Source organism: Phascolarctos cinereus, unplaced genomic scaffold (assembly GCF_003287225.1).
Source record: "Phascolarctos cinereus isolate Bilbo 61053 unplaced genomic scaffold, phaCin_HiC Scaffold_5;HRSCAF=322, whole genome shotgun sequence".
In the NCBI taxonomy this organism is placed as follows: Eukaryota; Metazoa; Chordata; class Mammalia; order Diprotodontia; family Phascolarctidae; genus Phascolarctos; species Phascolarctos cinereus.
This window is the reverse complement of record NW_027555958.1, coordinates 459455718-459477552: the sequence shown is the minus strand read 5'-3', so window position 1 is coordinate 459477552 and position 21835 is coordinate 459455718. Positions and strand designations below refer to the sequence as shown.

Sequence of the window (21835 nt, the reverse complement as noted above, 5' to 3'; positions counted from 1 at the left end):
AATTTTGGGGGATACTCACAGAGGACATGTCTTTGACTATGAACCAGCAGTGGAGACTGAGAAGGAATAGTTGGACAGGTGAGAGGAGAACCAGGAGAAAGTATGTAGAGAATGTGTTCATTGCTGTGAAAATGTAGAGAGGGGAGAATATCTAAGGGGAGAGGGTGAGGTTTTCAGGACACTTCTCTTTCTGCTGGTTCTCTTCCTACCTCTCTGCTCCTTCTTTGTCTCCTTTGCTGAGTCCTCACCTGGGCCATACCCAGTAACACTGGATGTCCTGCAAGGCTCTGTCCTCTTCCTCTATATTACTACACCAGCTCCCATGGATTTAATTACTATCTCTATGCTGAAGATTCTCAAATCGACCTGTCCTGCCCCAGCCTTTCTGCTGCCCTCCAGTCTCACATCTCCAGCTGCTTTTCAGACGTCTCGAACGGGATGTCTAGTGGATGTCTTCAAATTCAACCCTTCCCCACCTCCTGCCTTCCTTATTACTGTAGAGGGTGAGCCTTTCTTTCCAGTGCCCCAGGCTTCCCACCTCGATGTCCTCCTGGACTCCTCGTCTCTCAACATCCCCTCCAAACAAATAGCCGAGCACCTTTGCAGCGTATCCTGAATGTGTCCCCTTCTCTCTGTGCTGCCACTCCCTGGTATAGACCGTCATCCCCTCATGCCTGGAATGCTGCCAGAGGGGCTGGGGCATCTGCCTGCCTCAGGTCTCTCCCAACTCCAATCTCTCTTCCATTTAGCCAGCAAAGTGATTTTCCTAAAGTACAAGTCTAACCATATCACCTACCCACCCCACTCAGTAAACTCCAGTGGCTCCTTATCGACTCCAGGATCAAAGACAAAATCCTCTGTTTAGCATCTGAAGCCCTTGCTAACATATCCCCCTCTTACATAGCACCTTACTTTCTGACATGTACTCTTTGAATGAGGGACACAGGCCTCCTAGCTGTGCCTCGAATAAGACCCTTCATCCCTTGGCTCCGGGCATTTTCTCCATCTGTCCGTCATGCCCAGAATGCTCTTCCTTCTCTGCTCCAGCTACTGGAGTCCCAACTAAAATCCCATCTTTTACTAGAAGCCTTCTGCAACCCCTCTTCATTCTAGTGCCTTCCCTTTGTTAATTATTTCCTATTTATCCTGTACATAGCTTACTTTGTATGTATTTATGTGTGGTCTTCCCCATTAGACTGTAAACTTCTTGAGGCCATGAATTGTCTTTTGCCTCTTTTTTTGTATCCCCAGTGCTTAGCACATTGCCTGGCACATAGTAGGTGTCTGGTAAATGTTTATTGGTCAAGTGATCTATTGATAGTGTCAGATGTTACAGAAATATAAAAGAAATTCAAGATGGAGAAAAGGCTGTTACATTTGGCAACTGAGAGATCATTGGTAACTTTGGAAAGGACGATTTCATTTGATTGATGAAATGGAAGCCGGACTGCACAGACTTTAGAGTTGAGTGAGGAGAGGAGGTAGAGGCACTGATTACTTTTTAGTTAAATCTGATTTTTAGAAAATGAACACAAATTTTCTCTTTTTTTCTCCTCTGCCCTCTCCCCTACAGTTGGGAGGAAAAACAACAACAAAAACAAAATCCTTGTAAGAAATCCACGTAGGCAACAAAGCCAGATTCCCACTTGGACCACGTCAAAGACATCGGTCTCATTCTGCACCGAGTCCATTGTCTCTCTTTCAGGAGGTGGGTGGCAGGTTTCATCATCATTCTAGGAAATCATGGTTGGTCCTTGTGTTAGTCAGAGATCTTGAGTCTCTCAAAGTTATTTGCTTTTACAGGGTTGTTATTATATAAACTGTTCTCCTACGGTCCACCCACTTCACTCTGCATCACTTTGTACAGGTCTTCCCAGGTTTCACTGAAACTTGTGTGGATGACTTTCTTAAGGAGTTTAGCCACGAAGGGAAGAAGAAACATGGGGCAATAGGGAACAGGAATGTTTGGATCAAGTGAGGGGTTTGGAAGGATGGGAGCCATCGTGGCCTGCTTGTGGACCTCTGGGAAGGAGTTGGTACATCAGGGGAGAGTGATCATAGGAAAGAGAGTGGAGATCAGAGTGCAGCGGTTGACTGGAAGAGCTGAGGAGGGATTGGTTCAGGGACAGATGTCAAGGAGTCTGCCTTTTGTCTGAGACTGGAATGAAGAGGGAGATGGTGGGGATAGAAGTGCAAGTATGTGAGAGGAGGAAGGGAGAGGGCCAGGCTGTCTGGGCAGGGGTGCCCCAGCTAAGACAGTAGGGGAAGGGCATGCTGTGGGAGGCTAGAGGAGAGATGAGTAGGTTTGGAAAGCTGCTGTGGAGCATGGGATAGCAAATCAGTTTGGGAGGAATAGAGTGTCTATTTTGTTAGAGTGAGGGCCCACTTGAAGGCAGATGACATACATTTCTGGAGGGCCCAGTCAGCAGTTTTGTGATTTCCTTTATCTTCTTTAAGGAATCAAGAAGTTGGCAGTGCCCACAGTCAGTATTGGGGCTTGGCCAGGTGTGATTGGCCGTAGGACAAGGCTGGAGGGCATCCTGGATAGAGGAGAGTGTAGAGCTGAGTCAGCTAACCAAGGGGTCAAGAGAGGGGAGTGGGAGGGTGATAGTGAAGGAAAGGACACAGGGGTGGACAGATTGGACATCATGGTGGGGAGGAAGTATGAGGTTGGAAGGGTGTTGTGAGGCAAGAGAATAATGCAGTGAAAAATGATTGTTATCAGAGAAAAGAGTTTCAGACTTCACAAACATGGAAGTAGAGCAGTGTAGGGGGTGGTGAAGTGAGGTGGAGTGGAGGAGTTGGTTGTGGGAGAAGCTGGGGTACTTGAAGGGGTCCCCAAATATTAGGGCAGGAGATGGAGAGGAAAGAAAGACTGTGACCCAGGCACTGAAGTCATGGAGGATGCAAGGTGATAAGAGCCAAAAGGGTGTGATTCGGGTGATAAATTCATTCCAGTCTCAGACAAAAGGCAGTCTCCTTGACATCTGTCCCTGAACCAATCCCTCCTCGGCTCTTCCAGTCACCCGCTGCACTCTGATCTCCACTCTCTTTCTTACCATCACGCTCTCCTGATCTACCAGCTCCTTCCCAGAGGTCCACAAGCAGGCCACAATGGCTCCCATCCTTCCAAACCCCTCACTTGATCCAAAAACCTCAGAGGAGGAGAAGGTGATAAGTGAAGGTGGGCAAGGTCTGGAAAGAATATTTTGACTCCTCCACTACAGTCTGCGAGTCAGGGGGTGTGAGATAAAGTACAACCAGGACAGAGAATCAATTCCTGTTTTTTCTGTCTCACAGTTGATATTCCAGTAATTTCACAATGCCTAGTAAACCTCTGGGCTTTTTTCTTACTGTCTTTACTCGTTGATTTGATGGTTTTCATGGATGTTTGATCAGAATGCATGAGTGCCATGGCTCCGTGAGCATCAGCAATGCTGGCGCGCATCTCTGTTCAGAACCATCCGTCGTAATGTACAGGGAAGCAAAACCGACATTTTAGCATTTTTCCATTAAAAGCTTGGTTGAAAATCCTTAAGAAAATAAGTACGTACTCCATTCACTTGTGTGTTCTCAGAAAATATTATGTCACAAAAGTGGGAATCATTGGCTCTTTCTCAATAACATGAAGCTTTGTTCCTTTTATATGTTTTGGTTTATGATATGTATTCCACCATTAGAGGCACAGGAGAGAAGCCAACCTAATTTCCAGAGCTGTATGTGAATGTCTGGTAATGTGCAATGTCACATTAATTTCAAGGACATTGGAAACAGGAATGTCAAAACCAGTATTTGCTCAGCCAAGTAAGACTGATAGCAGTGAAAGAAAGAACTTAATTCTAGCATCTACTAGGACAGAAATATTGGGAAACTTTTTTAAGGAAAGAAAATGCAGATGTCATTTTTCAGGCTCCTAATTTTCTGATATGAGATTTATTTGATTTATTTTAAAATGTATCGTAGATGTCCTTCAAAATAAAACTTATGCCATATCCATTCAGATGCTTTGTCTGAAGACTTTTCAAGTATAGCTGTGTGTTGTACCTCACTTGGCAAAACCAGGCCCACAAGCTAAAGCATTTACTAACTAACTTATGTGTGAAGCTTTGTGCTAAGTCCCGGGATATGAAGATAAATACAAACCTTTCAGAGAAAATTCAGTAATTTTTATTGATATCTTTTGTTTTTGTATCACCTGCATGTCCTTTTGCATCTCACCCACTCCCAGAGAACCATCCTTTATAAGAGAGAATAATAAAAAGAGGAAGAAGGAAAAAAAACCCCACAAAACTAGCTAATCTGTCATCAAAAGCTGATTTTATTTGTGATGTTCCACGCGCTTGGTCTCCCATCTTTGAGTCACAAAAAGCGCTGCTCTCCGTTGTGAGATGTTTGTGGGGCCTTTCTTTTTGTCATTGATCTCCTTGGTTTATGTCCCTAACAGTGAAATCTCTGGTTCAATGTATATGGATGCTTTGGGCACTTGTATTTTTTTTCTACAATTCCAGTGGTTGGATGACTTTACAGCTGCGTTAGTAATGCATTCATGTGCTTTGTGTTTCCACAGCCCCTCCAGAATGAACTGTTCCCATATTGTGTGATCTTTGTCACTTTGCTGGCTGTGAGGTGAAACCTCAAGGTTGTTTTATTTGCATTTCTCATATTATTAGTGAGTTGGAACAGAGGTGTCAAACATATGGTGTGCGATACTCCCCAGTGCAGCCCAAACCAGATTAAAAGGTACTTGGGAAATATTTAACAAAATAAGCAACAATACACGAAAACATAGCTAATGTGAATACGTGATTTTCCTAGTCAGTGTGTGGCCCATGAGGGGTCCTTGTTCATGGCCTAGTGAACCCTGTTTCTGGCTGCTTTTGTTGTGGCTGTAGAGCGTTCTTTCATATGGTTGTTAATAGTTTGCATTTCTTTTGTGAACAGCGTGTTCACATCCTTTGGCCAGGTGCCTTTTGGAGAATGGCTTTTGCTCAGGTACTTCTGCTTCTTATCTCTTTATCTTGGATATCAGACCCTTATCAAAGGTATTTGATGCAAAGATTGGCCCAGCTAAACATTTCCCTTTTTTATCTTTCCTGGTTTGTTAATTTGTTTATTCAAAGGCCTTTCAATTTCATGTATTCAGAGTTACCTGTTTTATCTTTTGTAATCGCCTCTCTCCTTCGCTTGGTTAGGGTTTCGCTCCTTACTCATGGGTGTGAAAGGTCGGTCATTTGTTTTTCCTTTGTTTTTTTATGGTACGATTTTTAATGCTCAGGTTACGAATCCATTTTAGACCGAATGTGGAATATGGTGTAAGATTCAGATTAGAAGGTTACGGTCTAATGGGGGAGATAAAAAATACCTGTATGAGTTTACACAGGCTGTGTACAAAAGTATAATACAAGGTCATTTTGGGAGGGAGGGTGCTAGCTGCTGGGAGCATTAGCAAGGGCTTCATGAGGAAAGAGGCGTTGAGTTGAATCTTGGAGGAAGAGAGCCGTGAGGAAGGAGACCATGCCAGGCCCAAGGCCAGCCACTACCATGGTGTGGACGTGGGTGCAGAACAGGGAGTTTAGGGGCCAGTGTGGCTGGAACACAGAATGGGAGCTCAAGTGTGAGGAGATTGGAAAGGAGGAGGAGCCAGGTTCAGCAGAGAGGGGTAACAGGAAGCCACTGTAGTTTATTGGAGGGAGAGGAGGATGTGACACGATCAGATGCTTCAGGAAAATCACTTTGGCAGCCGAGTGAAAAAGAGATTGTCATAGGGAAAGGTTTGAGATAGGGATTATAAAAGATTATTTGTAAAACGCTTTTTTCTGGGTTTTATAGTGAATATTCTGAACTTTCCCATTTATTTTATAATTTTAAAAATGCATTTTTAGGGAATATAAAAAAACCACACTTTTTCTTTTTAATGCATTATGTGTTGTTGTTGAAATGTTTCCAGTCTAATAGAAAAGGAGTCTCATGGACCTTTTTTGGAATCATGGTGCCTGGGAAACGCCCCTTTCTCCTTGTATGGAATAGCTATCTGTTGTTTGCCCAATTTTCTGTGTCCCCTCCTTCCCACTTTTTAAGCAGACAGTGAAACAAAACTCATCCTTTTTCAGAGAGGTGGGAACTCTCCACTGAATGTATTGGTAGTCAGTTTTAGGGCTCACGAATGGGACCACGGTGCTGTGCTGAGGCTTTGTCTGTGTCCACTGGGCCGAGGGAGATCTGAAGCCTCCCAGATGTTTGGCAGCTTCTGATTCAGGGAGTGGTTTCCCAGAATCTGAACTGATCTGAGATTCGGTATCCAATTCTTAATAAATTTGGATTGCTTCAGAATAACTGAAGAATTTCAATTTAGAATAAGGTTTGATGGTGTAGTCATGTGTTACTTGGCTCTTTGTTATCTTTTAGTCAAGAGCTTTGTAAGATGAATAGCCGCTGTACAGAATGATACAAAAAAAATAACCAAAAGAGATCTCTACAAAAAAAAATAACCAAAAGAGATCTCTTAAGTGTATTTAATTCTAATAAAAAGTATTTGGTATTTACTTGGTATATTTGATGTTATTTATTCCCTGTAATTTGTAATTTTTTTTCCTTTCCAACAGGGGCATAAGAAAATGGTGGCAGACCCTTCCTCCCAACAAGAAAGAGCTATTTAAAGAAAGTGTAAAGAAGAATAAATGGAAGTTATTCCTGGGCTTGAGTAGTTTGGGAGTGTTGTTTGTTGTCTTTTATTTTACTCACCTGGAGGAGAGTCCAGTCACAGGACGGAAAAAGTTACTAGTGTTGGGGAAGGAGCAATTCATGATGTTATCGCAAATGGAATATGATGCAGTAAGTAGTAAAAAGAGTGAAAAACCTCTTTTTAGAATGTTCCTGACATAACCTTTCATTTAAAGTGAGTCCAGAAGGGCCTGTGTGAGACGTGGGTCGGCCTCAGAGCCCAGAGACATGGCTTGGAGTTCTCAGGCCTGGGCCAGGGCTGGGGCCTTATTGCTTGTGTTTGCCAGTTCTCAGTCTGTCTTTCCATCCTGCCAGGCAGTTGCAGAATGTGTTGATTTTTCTGTTAATGTTGGAAAAAAATGATCCTGGTGTTTAGAAACCTTAGTTAGTTCTGTGGGTGGGGTCATTGTATCCTAGGGAGTTGAATGTCCAAAGAGTTAAAACTTTCTTAGCTGTACATTAAAGGTGGATAAGGTTGATGCAAACATGCCCTCCCCACTTCTCAGTGGGAAGGCATTTTACAGAAGAGGCTTGTGTCTCTGGAGAAGTGCAAGCTTCCGTACTGTGTTTAACAAAGTTTGTCTTGAGTTGCTTCACTGACACTTTGGAACTACCTACTGTGTGCATGTCGTTTCTTGGCGATGCTGTGGGCTCGCCGAGGTAAATGGGACCTATCCCTCCTGACGTCAGTGATGACAGTTTGTTGAAAGGTCTTCAGGGTTTCAGACTTGCTTCTAGTTGAATCAGAGACAGTTTAACGGATGGACAAGGAGAACAGGAGCACATATCGATAGAGTGCTTTAAGGTGTGCCACGCTCTTTCTATCCATTGGTCTGTTTGATCCTCAGAACGATCCTGGGACAGGTGCTATGCTGATGGTTGCTGTGGATGAAACCCCAGCCCCCAGAGTTACTTAGCTAGTAAATGTCTGGGTGAAGTCTCCTCACTCCCAGTCCAGCTCCACCTAAGGGCCAGGAGCTCTGCTGCTTCTCTGGAGGCAGGCCCCTTCCCTCTAAGATTTCCCCTGCGTTCTCATATCATACTTATACGTGTTGTCAGGGCACTTTGTAGTCTACATAGACTTATTCCCACTGAAGTCTAAGCCCTTGAGGTTAGGGATTGTTTCACTTTTACATTTTATCTTCCCAGTACCATCCTCTTGGACATTGTAGATAATTAATAAATGTTTGTTGAATTGGATTAAGTTTTGTGAAATTGGGTTAAGATGGGTCTATGGCATTTGTTTTTCCTCCTAAGAAGCCTAAAATATGTTTTCTAAAGTCTCAGGTGAAGAGCGCCCATTAAAGATCCATTGGTGGGAAGAGAAAAGAGACTGGTGTTCACTTGTAGCTTCTAACATTTGCTAGCTGTGTAACCTTGGACAACTCACTCCATCTCTATGACCTGGTTCTATCATCTGTAAAATAAGCCTTAGTACTGTGTCATAGGCACATGTGACCGCTACTGTGTTAGAAGATCAAACAAGCGCAGAAAACATTTTAGTCAGCGGACATTTCACTTATTTGCAAAGCAGAGAAAGATGTAGCCCAAAGGTAACACTGGTTTTGAATATAAACTTGTTAGTAAAAGTTTTACAAAGGATGGAAAATTATAAGCACATTTTTTCTAAAGCAAGGACGTGCACTGGAAGGTAAAACCAGATTAGAGGAAGTTTGGCAAGAGATCCAGAAAAGCAAAATCATCCCAAGGACACTGAACAACATTTATGGAAGGAAGACAACAAACAAGAAAAATGGAAAAGATCTGTGAAGTTACTGTAACAAAAGATTTCCCCCATCAGGGACAGTGGAATTGCCATCGTGCTTAGACCCTCAAAGTATCATCCTGTTCATACTTAGAAGAATATGCTTCAAGGACCAAAGACAACAAATGTGGACAGATTGCACCAAGTGTGTGTAAGGCATATCTGGACCCCAAATCCAAATACAGAGATTCAAAGTAATTTCCGGGGGAGGGGGGATTAGGGTAGGAGCCAGACCTTGAACTGAGCTTTGCAAGAAAATTACAGGCGTTCTAGGAGGAGGAGGCAAGGAAGGAGAGCATTCCAGGCTTAGAGGACAGCCTGTGTACGTGTGGAGACAGGATACGGAATGGCATGAAGAGGAAATAGTAAACAGGCCAGTTTGGCTGAAGCGGAGGAGAGAAGCATGCTCAGAGTCTGGAAAGGTCAGCTGGAGCCATCTGTTAGGTTGTCAGGGGTTTTAAAAGAGGCTCAAAGGAGCCCTCAGAGGTGCTTGAGTAGGAGAACGACTTGATTAGAGCTGGCAGCAGCCAGCTGTATAGGTCTGTTCTCTGAGGGACTGCTAGGCCGCCTTTGGAGAAGCTCATTGCCAGAAGGCTGCCTGCAGAGAGCTGTTGTTGTTGTCGTTGTTTTCTACCATGGCTGCTCATGGAGACGGTCTATGAAAGCATAAGAAAGACTTTGTTGTCTGAGAACCAGGTAGGCTAAGTAAGTTTGGAAGGCAAATTATTCACAGTTGTCTATTGACTGATAAATTACCTTGCCCATAGCAGCAGCTCTAAAATCCCAAGGCCTAGCATAGTTGCCATCTTGATTTCAGGGGATCTGATGAAATCATGGTGCTAATGAAATCATGGCCCCTTGAAACAGGAGGTGTAGATGAGGGGAGGCGTTCACCCGAAAGGCTGGTTAGCACAAGCTTCTCTGCAGTCATTTGTGACACTTAATGTCATGTTTAGTTTATTAATTCATGTATAATTCAGTCATTATATTCTAAATAAGTAACATTTAGACTGTTGTTAACTACAAGTCAAATGGTCTTATGAATGATATGATGTTGACTAGTTTCTGAACTGAAAGTAGTTTTGGAATGTATTTCAACTGATGCTGCTTTATGTTCTAATGTTTTTCTCACAGTGAAATTTCTTTAACGGTGTCCCAAGGACTGATTAGGGAAAACAAACATGAATGCCTGTGAGAGAACATTATCATAAAGTTATAAGGTGCTAATGTTATATTTACTGCTAGAGAGCTTTTCTCCTAGTAATGGTAATTTCATTTGAATACCTACTTCAAACCAGGTTAATATAATTGCCTTATTTATTCTGTGTTTTAACATGTGTCATACTCTGAGATAAGTTGTTACAAGTAACTGTGCATTATTTTTAATAGGCTTCATTTATTTCATTCCAGAATATTTGTGAAATAAAATATATTCATTATTAAGAAAAATGTCCTCAAACAAATCATAAAGTTTACTCAATTTTGAAAACCATTGTTTTTTTTTTTGGGGGGGGAGAAGGAGGTTCAAAATATTGTGTGACTATGCTAAGATGACTTTTTAAAAAAATTAAGTACCCACTGAAAAATGTGGCATGTTACAGGAAAATTTTGAAAATATAGGCATGTGAAGGGAAAATTCATATTTTGTCTTAAGTAGATGAAATTATCTGCCCCAAGTATCCTGAATTTCATCAAAGTAAACTCTTGTCCAGCTTTGTGGAAGAAAGGAAGGGTTCTTAATCGTGGTGGTATTTCATCAGTAACCTGGGGAGAAAATGGCACATCTATTAATACTGAAATTTCAATAATCTTCCATCAGTGTGTGTGAATAAAACTTTAAATTAATGATACATTTAGGGATTCTTCTTCTCCTCCCCCAAGCCCGGTTAAGTTCAGTGTATTTTCAGTCCACTGAACCATAAAAATAATTATCTTCTGTGTTTCACTTTTCTCTGTGATACTCATTTTTCTCCTGATGACAAAATGTTTTCTCCATACAAAGTTTCATTTCATACATTATTTTACAGTTAGCAGAATAAAAAACCATTTAAATGTGTTTCTTGTTTTCATATGCATAAATAAAAAAAGATGAATTTCATTTTAATTTAAAATGATTCAGATAAAAAATCTTAATCATTAACAGTTGTTCAAGATAATGAAGTATATTAATTTAACCTGAATAATTCAAATTTCAAGAATTTAGAACTGTGATTTAATGTATGTAGATCTTTGCATACATCTTTAAAAAGCAGAATTGAAATAGTGAACTGTTGGCAGCAGGCTCTTTTCCCATAAAACATTTTGAACTGGTTTACAGCATTAACAGTGTCTACAATTACAACCTCTTTCTTTGTTAATCGTGTAGTGGATGGAAGAATTTAAAAATGACCTGCTGACCGAGAAAGATCCCAGGTACCTGGCCGTAAAAGAAGTTTTGCAGCGTCTGGTAGAAAGCAACAAAGACATCCCGGGCATCTCTGACTTCAGGTGGATCATTCACATGGTGGATAGGCCCAGCATAAATGCCTTTGTCTTGCCCGTGAGTACGTTTCTTCCGATTAGATTTCAGTGTTAGATTGGTGACCTCTGTTTGCAGCTCACAGTGTGGTTGTTCTTTCTTTTTGTGTGTGTGCAGAAAGGGCAGGTGTTTGTTTTCACGGGACTCCTTGAGGCAGTCACTGACATTCACCAGTTGACTTTTCTTTTGGGCCATGAGATCGCTCACGCAGTGCTCGGACATGCTGTAAGTACTTCACCATCAGGGTTCAGTTGTTGGAATGTTCATGGTCATCACGAATTAATTGCCTTGAAAGTGTAGAATGTTTTAATACTCATTTTTTTTCACGGAGGGAACAGTAAAGCAGAGCAAGTTATATTATGCTGTCTAAGAAACTGTGGCAAGAAAAGACCGCATGGGATGGTGGACAGAGCACCAGGGTAAGAGCCAGGATTCCGGCCTTTCTTTGGCCACTCACCAGCTGGGCACGTCACCTCATCTCCCTGTGAAAGGAGGTGGTTGGACTAGATTATTGCTAAGGTCCCTTCTCATTCTTTAAGTTCTACAAATGGTGGAATGTCGTGGAGCAGCTGACAGGCCTTTGGTGTTATAGCTTCTAACTTTTCTTGGTCCTTCATGGGATAGTAAGGGACCTTGAAGGCCGTTTAGTCCAGCCCATCCCTGCTCTCTATAAATACGTGCTCCTTGATGAGTGAGTGTTGGCTTTGCCAGAGGGCTTCTGGTGAGGCGTCATCCCGCCATCTCCTGGGGCATCTCCTCCACTTTGGGACAGCTCTTGTCGTCCAGGATTGTTGGAGAGTTTCTCCTGACAGCAGGCCTCAATTCCCCTTTTTGCACTGTAGCTCATTGCTCAGCAAAATTAGTCCACGCCTTGAAAACATCAGACGATAGAGGAAATGTTCCACTCTTCTCCCTTCCAGCCCATGCTGGTGTGTGGGCATCCGGCCTCCGAGAAGAAAGCCCAGGGGAGAGCTGACGAGGAGAGATGCCACTGTCCCAAAGTCCATCCGCCACATGTGGCAAGCCTCCTCTGCTCCTGGGAGCTGGCCTCCGATGGCTCCGCCACCACAACTCGTCTTCTTTCTAGGGAAGTCTTTGGACTCCTGTGCAAAGGGAGCGTTTAGTAGTAAGAGAGTCCATCTGTTGAGCCAGGAAGGGATGGCTTCAAGTCCAGAGAGTCTGGGGAGTCTTCGTCGTCACCTCCGTCATCTCCTTGATGGATGCACCCTGACCTGGGCCGCAGCTTATTGCTTTGGCTCAGACAGCGCCAGCAGGAGCTGGGAAGCCTGCGCCTGCGCCTGGAGGGCCTTGTTCTGCATGCTCCCCATGGAGCTCCTTCAGAGCAAGGGGAGTGCGAGTTCTGCAGCTGTCTTTATGCACCTGGGTGTTAATGTTACCAGTGTTTTCTCTACATCGGGCTTGGCAATGGCAGAATGACCTTCTGCTTGGGACCAAGTGGGAAAGGAAGGCTGTGGGGGAATCCCAGTGACCCCAGATGGCCAGGGACCTGCTTCAGGCCACACGGGCAGTAAATACCAGAGCCGTGCTGTGAACCCTTACTATTAGTCCAGCGCTTCCCCCCCCATGAAGATAGCTTCTATATTTCTTCTTTATATATTTATTTTCATTATGTTTTATCTGGATTAAGAGAAAACAGCAAGAGTAGAAAAGCACAGTATCCCTTTTATAATAATTTTTTTACCTAACTTTTCCAATGTAGATACAGGTAAGTGCCTGTCTCTGCCAGGTGCTCTTTTTTCTGTAGCCCGTTCAGTGTGTAGATATTGTAGCCATATTAGTCTTAAACTGAAATGACTCCCCAGCTCTCTGTTGGAAGGAGCCCCATGTGCCCCAGGGTCCAAGCTGTGCCCCACCTGCAATGCAGGGGACAAGCAGCTGTGTTCTTCCTCTCGAGGCTGTCCCTGACCCTCTTCAGCAGAGCTGAGGAGCTGGAAGTTTGTGCTTGTCCTCAGGCGAGCATTAATGGCTTCACACCCCGGGGTTAACCTCACTTTCCATTCCCATCATAGAGTGTAAAGGAAGGTGGTCAAAGCAGAGGGCATTGCAGTAGCTTTCTTCCTCTGACCTGTTACCAGACTTAGGACCTGTCTTCCTGAAGCCCCCCGGACAGGGCATTGTGGGAGGTGGTGCGTGTCGATTCCTTGGTCTCTGCTCGAGTCCGTGGAGCCTGCGTGGCCTGGTCCGTTGTCACTGCGTCATCGCGGCTCGCTCTGTCTGGGTCGTCCTTCCCTTTGGAAATACTGCAATGTTGGCTCCATCTGTTCATGTGGCGTTGCCTCCAGGCCTCGTGCTGAGTGTCTTGTGGTGATCTCTGCCGTGGTGTGTCAGTGAAGAAACGAGCAGTTACAAGCATCAGATGAGACATCAAATGACGGCTTTGAAGACTGAAAATACTAATGTTTCTTTTGCACGTTTCTTAAATGTTGTCGACACTTGAAAGTTTTTCTTATTGAGACTCAGTTTTTAATTTAATAATAATGCTGATGATGCTAGCCTACAGGTATAGAGCACTTTAAGATTTGCAGGGCACAGAGCGCACATGGCGTCTCATTTGATCCTTCCTGGTGTCCTGGGAGGTGAATGCTCTTAGGCCCATCTGCCATACATGGGGCCTGGGCTTTACAGAGGTAAAAGGACTTGCCCAGGGTTACACAGCTAGTCAATGTCTGAAGCAGAAATTGAACTCAGATCTTCCTGGCTGCAAGCCTAGCATTCTGTCTACTGTGTCACACTGACTCTCTTCTCCCTCCCTCTCTCCCCATCCCCCCCTTTTCCTTTTTTATGATATTAGTTAAAGCACTTACCTAGTTCTGTATAATGCATGCCTATATTTGTATTCAAACACACTTCTGTATTTAGCAAGAGTTTCTCTGGCTTCTTTGGCTAAAGTTCTAAACGTCTGATCATGGTGGAGTGATCCTGGGCTCTCAAAGACCATATGTGTCAGCATGCCAGAAAGCTGTCATTTACAGGATCAGCAGCGAGGTATTCGTGGTCCAAGAAGCATCTGGGTGAACTGTGGAGAGGCTGATAACACAGCCATGTCACTCACAAAGTTTGCAAAGACTATGGTAGAGAGGGTGAGAGGGTGAGAGCAGTTAGCAACCCGGGCTGTGTCTGTGTCCTGGGCAGTCAGGAGGGCTGTGAGAAGCAGACCGTCAGGTCTCCTGACTGTTTAGCCCTGCTGTGACGGATGATATCATCGAACCCTCCACAGTGACTGTTTATCGGGCACCTGTGCTCTTTGCAGCAGGGCAGAAAATGAGCCTCTCAGTGATTAAAACTCAGGCTTGCCCTTTAATTCACAAAGGTCGCTGGTATTTAAGTAAAACATTTTGCAGTAATTTCTGTTATAAGCAAATGAAAGTACTGGCTGAATTTCATTCCCTGGTGTGAAATCTGAGACTGAAATTAAGGCACACTTCAAGAAATGTAAATGTATTTTCTGTTTCTCAGTAATCTTAGACAAGATCAAAATACTTAATTTAAGCAAATGAGTAGTTACCTTTGGAAGTAGAAATATAAACCCAAGCATGAAGTTGCTAATTGTTCTCTCCCACTTCAGATATTAGCTAGTATTTGGTATTTAGTAAAAATGTATGTATATAAGCACATGTAATTTTATGGCATGTATAGGCATTATGATCTCTATGGTGTGAAATTTTTATTCTAATTTCCTATAATAACCAAAAGCCTTTTGGGTTAAAAGATATTTTCTCCCTTCAGACATTTAACTTTTATGTAAGATTTATTAAAATTGGATCGATGCTCCCCATGTTCCCATTGTGCAAGTCCAAGCTCCATTTGCCTGTGTGTGCGTGTGGAGGAAGGAGAAGCCACGGAAAGGCCAGCAGACTTTTCTCCGTCTCGTCCTCGGGCCTCAGCTGACAACGGCTGCGTCAGGGGCCGTTTACAACGCAGCAGAAGCCTGGGCACCGGCATTCGAGATAATCGCTTTGTTGTTTTGATTGTTCTCAGGCAGAGAAGGCCAGCCTGGCTCATCTGTGGGATTTTCTGGGTCTGATTTTCCTCGTGATGATTTGGGCCGTCTGTCCTCGAGATAGTTTGGCGGTTTTGTCACAGTGGATCCAGTCTAGACTGAAAGAGGTGAGAGTGGTGGCCAGTGACTAGAACCAGCGCCGTGTGGCATTGGCATGGATTGGCATTTTACTCTAGATCAAGGGAGCCCAATATTGTCTTACATTGTGTCGTAGGAAATAAGGGATTTTCCCATGAAACGCTAGGGAGTTAGAGCTCATAGGAGCCTTGGAGGTCATCTGTTCTAACACCCTTCTTTGAGGCTCAGATTAGCCCAGGGTCTCACAGGTTGTTGAGCGCAGAATTTGAACCCAGGTCTTTGGACCAAATTCAGTGCTCGTTGTCTCTTGGCCATACATCTTCTGTATCTTATCCCAGAGGCTGTGCCAGCGCTTGGTGTGTCCTACGCCAAGGTGGCAGATTCCGATTCAGGCCCGGTGGCCAGCTCTGTGTCTGGCATCTGAGCAGCCCAGTGAAGTCTGGAGACTTGCCCGCCTGTTCAGCCCCAGGGAGATAAGCCTGTTAGCCACACGACCTCTGGAAGGTCTTGTTGGACGCCACATAAGGGCTGCAGTGTCGTTTGAAGGCCCAGTAGACATTTGGGCCTGGCGTTGCCATTTCTCTGAGCTTGTGCGATCCCAGAATCTTGGTTGTGAAGGAGCTGAGGGGCCCGCCCGATGCTTGGTTTTGCAGCCTCCCTTTAAAGTCCTCCCATCCTCAGGTGGCCTGGTCCACCTTGGCAGTTTGAGCCTCCCCCTTTGCCATTTCCCGTTGTTCCTCATTCTTCCTTTTGGCTTTTTATCTCCTCCCCCCTCCTTGCCCCAGCCCCTCAATCTGCTCAGCAAATACCACGTCTCTAGGCTGTGGCCTATGAGGGGACTATGAAGGTGTAGTACTTGATGAAGGTGGCTTTTCCAAGGGATGTTTTCATTTTAATCCAAGATGGAACACTTTCAGTCTTTAGAGGACTGTGGTTGGGCCGAAGCTGTCCCTGGTCCCACCCAGCTGCTGAGTGACCGTGCACTCGGCACGCCACTTTATACAGGGGTCGGCCCTTGGGTTGGGGCGTTGGCTTGACTTTCCCTTTCTCTTGTTCTTTTTTCCATGTAGAATGGTGATTATCCAGCATCTTCTACTGAGTAGCTGTCCTTCGTGATGACTGAACTGCCTTTTGTAGTTCTTTCAGTTCTGGGAGTGCCTAACTGCTCGATTAGCTGTGATTAATTGTTTTATTTCACATTTCTCTCCAAATATTTCCCCTTGTCCTGGGAGATTTGACTATTTAGGCACAATCTGTTATTTGTTTATTTAATGATTTGTAGAACACCCATCCAAGTGCCATCTGGGTGCTGTTCCAAATCTAAGGCGTAAACCACGATGAGATAAATTGATGATGAAATTGAGTAACAAGCATCTTTATACATTCGTGTTATGTTACGGCACTTTCTTTGTTTATAATTACTGGAAGTTCATAAAGGGAAAACAAGAGCAGCCTTTGATTTGGGTTATGCGAGCTGATCTCGGGAGTTTGATCTCTGCCAAGGACAAAGGCAAAGTGGTTTGACTCAGCCTTTTCCCCATGATATGGTGAAGGCTTTTTTTGTTTTCTTTTAATGGCTTCATTAGAATTGTGTAGTAAGGAGGAGGTCACAGAACCCCACCAGCTTAGTAAAGTTCTCTAGAGAACATCTAAACAGTCTAAATGGCTTCCCAGAAAAGAATGTTGGATGGATACCCACTTCGTTTTGAGCTCCCTTCCCTTCAATCAAAGGTTCCTGGGAGTCATGTGAGCAGTAACCACCTGTCATTTTCCTAAAACTGTAACATCACTAGCTTGATAATTCCAGAGGACCCATGAGGAAGACTGCCACCCACTTCCTGACAGAGAGGAGAGAGGCTCAGGGTGTGTATTGAGAGAGATAGATACAGAGAGATAGAGGGAGAGTGAGATACACACACACACACATATGCACGCACACGGGCGAGACATGGCCAATATTTGTTTTGCCTGGCTATACATATTTGTTACAAAGTTTTGGTTTTCTTTTTCATTGAGAGAGGGGAGTAGAAGGGAGAGAAGGTAGATTTTTGTTAATGAGAAGAAAATGAAATAAAAATGGAAGAAATCATTAGCGTTCTGATGGTGGAGTTCTTCAGCGGTGAGGGCAGGATGGGGGAGATTGTGAGGCTGCTGGTCATGGAGGCCCGAGATCTGTTTGTAGATTTGACCTGGTGTTTGGAGGACCCTGCTGGCCCTGAGTGTCTCTGGAGAGGTGCTCTTTCACCCCCCTGACCACTTGATTGCCAGGGGGAAGAGGGGGCAGGTCTGATGCTGAGTTGAGCTACTTCAAAAGTTCTAAACCTTTTCCCTCCTCACCAACCTTGGGAGGTGGGTAGTAGAAACATTATATCCATGTTTTACAGATAAAGCTCCCTGAGGTTGTGTCTTGCTGAACTAGTAAGGCTGGGAGCCCAGACTTGAACCCAGGCCTTCTGAGATCAAGAGCAGTGCCCTTCCCACTCCGTGCTACTGCCCTTTCGCATATGTTGCTGAACAAGCATCTCCTGTATCATTTTTGCTACAGTTTAGAGAGAACGCGTTTTTGTTACTAATAATAAACAGGAAAATCCAGTATCTAAAATGACTCTTTGAAGTTGGTAGATGGATTTACATGTAAAAGAATCTCAGAGCTGGCAGGGGCCCGTGTTGTGGGATCCTGGGATCCATCTCTGAACCTCAGCCCCCTTACCTGAGGGCACCACCTTCTCTTCAGGGACAGCCCCCCTCCTGTCTATCCCAAGCATCGCTTCCTTGTGTGTGCCCTGGTCTCCCCTCTCTGCCGGTTGGGTCTTTTCCTTCTGGGGAGTACCTGATGTGACTTTGATGGATGCATGTGTTTAGAGACTATATTTCTTTCTTTTTTTCTTTTTTTCTTTTTGGTTAGGCAATGGGGGTTAAGTGAATTGCCCAGGGTCACACAGGTAGTAAGTGTTATGTGTCTGAGGCTGGATTTGAACTCAGGTCCTCCTGAATCCAACACTGGTGCTGTATCCACTGTGCCACCTAGCTGACCCTGAGACTGTATTTCTTAAGTAGAGTCTAAGTTCCATGAGGCCAGGAAATGTGGCGTTTTTAGCTTTGTGTCTCCGGCTCATGTGTAGCATCATGCTTCGTATATCCGAGGCAAAATGTTAGTTAAACAGAATTAACTGTGAAGAGTGCGTTGGAACACCGTGGAGACCTCAGATCTGCTTGAATACATTGTGGTTTTTGTGGCACTCTCAGATCCGTTACTTAATCTTGTGGCATTTTTAGGTTTGCAAAGCACTTTAGAGCCAGGGTTTCCCTGTATCCTCCTATCGTCCTGGGAGGCAGGTGCTGTGGTTATCCCCTTGTTGTAGATGAGGGTACTGGGACCCAAAGGGGTTGAGGGACCTGCCCAGGGTCACACAACCAGTGTTCAGGTAGATTTGAACCCAGGCCCAGGCTCTAGCCACCGGGACACCACCTAGCTGCCCGTCTTGTTTGCTCTTCACAGCGGCCTTCTGGCAGGTATGATTGTGCCCATTTTACAGAGTGAGAAACTGAAGCTCAGAGAGGGTAAGATATGGGCCCAAGGTCACACAGCAAGTTAGGGGTAGAATTGGGACTAGAACTCAGGGCTTCAGATTTCTAATCCAGTGCTCTTTTCCTGCGTCACAGAGATAGACTTTATTTTTGTACTTGATCTTAGCAGATTGCAGGTGTTACTTCCCTTTAAATTTTCATGCCCTGTTTGGAAATTAACCTACGCATCATTAACGAGATATATATTCGTCCCTGATAGAGGGAATGAAGGCTACAGCATGTACTCTGTCCCCACCTTCTTTGCTAGTGATGCTCAGTAAATGTTAAATCTTCATAAGGAATATCCACATTTCATCTTACATGCTTCAAGTATCTGTTAAAACGAATAAAATACCCTTTAGTGCTGATGAGGAAAAATCGTGCTTCTCTGATGTTATGAATACAGATTGTTAACGGATTTTATGTCATCTTTCTTCTAGTATGTGTTCGATAGACCCTATAGCCGCACCCTGGAGGCGGAAGCGGACAGAGTCGGATTGCAGTTTGCTGCAAAGGTAGGTGGAATGGGGGGCTTATTTAAGTGGCGGAGAGGCCCCCCGCGAGTGAGCAGGAGGGCATGCCCAGCACGAGGACAGCTTGATGGTCGTGCTTCACAAGGGGAGGTTTCCTTATTTGGAAAGGCGGGTAGGTCAGAAAGTTTGTTGTACTTAAAAATTATTTTGTAGCGTTATCTTCCAGGAACATCTACTTGGGCCTGGGATGAGTCCAGCATAAGCTAACTAGGGGTGGTGTCCTGAAGAGGAAGAACGTTAGCTTTCTGCTAGGGAAGGGATTTTGTGCGCACTGAGTTGTCTGCTCGTGGACGTTCGTTGTGAAAATGACATTTTTTTAATAGACAATGGTTTGCCCTAAAATTGGATTTTCATTTGTTCCTTCTGTGTTATCTTTGGTTTTCCCTGGCCCTGGCTGTCCTCAGGGTCACCTTCACTGACGCTGTTCAGGTGCCCAAAGGTTTTTGACATGATGGATGTACTTTTCTGCATTTTTATCAGCTTTGGAAGTAGGTGCTGCCTTTTGTCTCTGCTGGCCCAGGAGCTCTCAGTGTGGCGTGCCCACGTCAGAGAAGGTGCTGTGCTCTGTGAGCAAAGCAGACTGGAACTAGCTCATACAAGATGCGCAAATGTAGAGACTCTGCCCCGGGTGTTCCCATGGACTCTGTGCCCGACCTGTGGTACAGCCTTCTGAGCTTGTATTGGGCTGAGCAGCCGTGGGCGGATGCCAGTGTAACTTGACCTTAGTATAGTGATGTCATTTTGGTCCTCAAAATGGACCACAGCCAACCATCCTCGTTTTACAGATGAGAAAACTGAGGCCCAGATGGGCCCAGGGTGCCACCGTCAGAGGCAGGATCCAAACAAGGGCTGGCCTGGCTTCCAGGCCAGGAAGGCCTGTTCCTTGTTGTTGCCTGCAGTCTGGCCTGTGGTCCTGTCTACTCTCTCTTCACTGTCTCTCCCCTCCGACTGGCACTTCTGTTGCCACCGTCTGAGGTCAGGTCCACGTGGTCTGTGGCCTGGACCATTGCAGTGTCCTCTTCATGAGTCTCTCTGCCTCCCTTCTCTTCCCCTGCCTAGTCCATCCAGCATAATGTTGCTGGATGACTCTTTCTAGTGCCCAGAACCTTCCCTGGCAGTCATGGTGTCCCTCCCTCTGTAATCCCATCTGTTGCTCAGAGCCCTTAAATGGTCCCTCGTTGCCTGCCAGAGAAACCCAGCCTCCTTAGCCCTGTATCCTTGGCTCTCTACGGTCTGGCTCTGACCTCCACATTCATGTCAGGGAAGCTATGTGTCTGTAAGTGAGTAGTAACAGAGCTAAAGATAGCAAATTCACAATTAGTTCATCGTTTTTGCTTAGGATGCTTCATTTTGAGTTTGCTGTTGTGAAAGATCAGTTGGCTTTCTCTGGCTGTGGGACATGGGCAAGGAAGGTGCTTTCTGCACTCTTGGCCTCTCACTGTCCCTTCTGGGAATTGAAGATAATAATACTTGCATTATCTATGGAAGCAGCATGGTATAATCAATGAAATATTAGACTTGGGGGCTGGATGAATTGGGTCCAGATGCATCCCAAATACTTCTCTGGGGTGTGACCACGCACAAATCAGTTAATCAGCTCTGCATTGGGCGAGACCCACATCAGTGAACATTTAACTCCTACTGCGTGCCAGGCACTGGACTTGGAATTGTTTGATAGGAAGGCAGTCGTGGAACAGCCTTTGCCTTTGACTCGGGGAGGTAAGGAATACACATGAAAGTGCATTCAGAACCTCCGTAAGGAAATGGTGTGACTGGGGGTGAAGGTCAGGAATGTTCTCAGGGACTGGAAGAGGTAGAGATGAGGAGGAAGTCCATTCCAGGAATGGGGGTCTGCAGGTGGGAAAGAACATGCTACGGGGTCAGAAGGAAAGCTGATTTGGCTGGACCGTGCAGTGCACAAACAGGAGGGAGATGGAATAAGGTCGAAAGGTAGGTGGGAGCCCAGCGTGCAGAGACTTCAGTGCCAAACAGGGGGGTTGCTCTCGCATCCTCGAGGCAAGAGGGAGCCATTGGTGTTTCCTAATCAGGATGCTGACATGGCCAGCCTGTGCTTTAGGGGCGTTTCTTTGGCCCCTCTGTGGAGAGGGCAGAGGCTTGGGGCAGGAATGCCCCTGACCTGAGGCGTGGTGGTTGTGTGAGTGCCGAGCTGGGGACAGATGGGACAAGATGGGGCTGCTGACGGGAGAGTGAGAGGCCGTGACTGAGGCTGCAAAGCCAGGTGAGGAGGAGGATGGTGGCATCTTCCACAGAGAGGGAAATTTGGACGTGGCACAGGTTCTGGGGAAAAGAGAATGAAGTTTATTTTGGACACGTGGCACGTGAGATGTCTTTGGGACATGTGGTTTGAAGTGTCTGGTAGGCAGTTGGTGATGGGGGACCAGGGCTCAGGAGGCAGACGGGGGATGGATCTAATAAATGTTTGTTGACTGGCTGTTATCTGTAGGTCTGGGAGTCATCTGCACAGAAATGATCATTGAAACCATAGGAGCTGATGAGATTGCTCATCCTCCTCCTTTTCTTCCTTGCATTTAGATAGCATCCACTGTGTGTGAGGTACTGTGATCAGTAAGGATTTTTACAAAATATTATCTCATTTGATCCTCACAACAACC

At 45.0% G+C, this 21835-nt stretch overlaps 1 protein-coding gene across 9 annotated transcripts in view; it reads left to right on the top strand.

Moving 5' to 3' along the window:
• OMA1 (OMA1 zinc metallopeptidase) overlaps window positions 1–21835 on the top strand; it is a 70513-nt gene that overhangs the window by 24061 nt on the left and 24617 nt on the right. For 5 of the 9 annotated variants that reach the window (XM_020993128.2, XM_020993129.2, XM_078156666.1 and 2 more), the window contains exons 3-7: window positions 6603–6831; window positions 10851–11024; window positions 11121–11228; window positions 15003–15131; window positions 19110–19184. In XM_020993128.2, coding sequence (XP_020848787.1) covers window positions 6603–6831; window positions 10851–11024; window positions 11121–11228; window positions 15003–15131; window positions 19110–19184 — 715 coding nt within the window. Of the gene's footprint in view, window positions 1–1620; window positions 1709–4567; window positions 4741–6602; window positions 6832–10850; window positions 11025–11120; window positions 11229–15002; window positions 15132–19109; window positions 19185–21835 lie in introns of those variants that run through there. The other 4 variants (XM_020993131.2, XM_078156665.1, XM_078156668.1 and 1 more) reach the window with 3 other exon arrangements.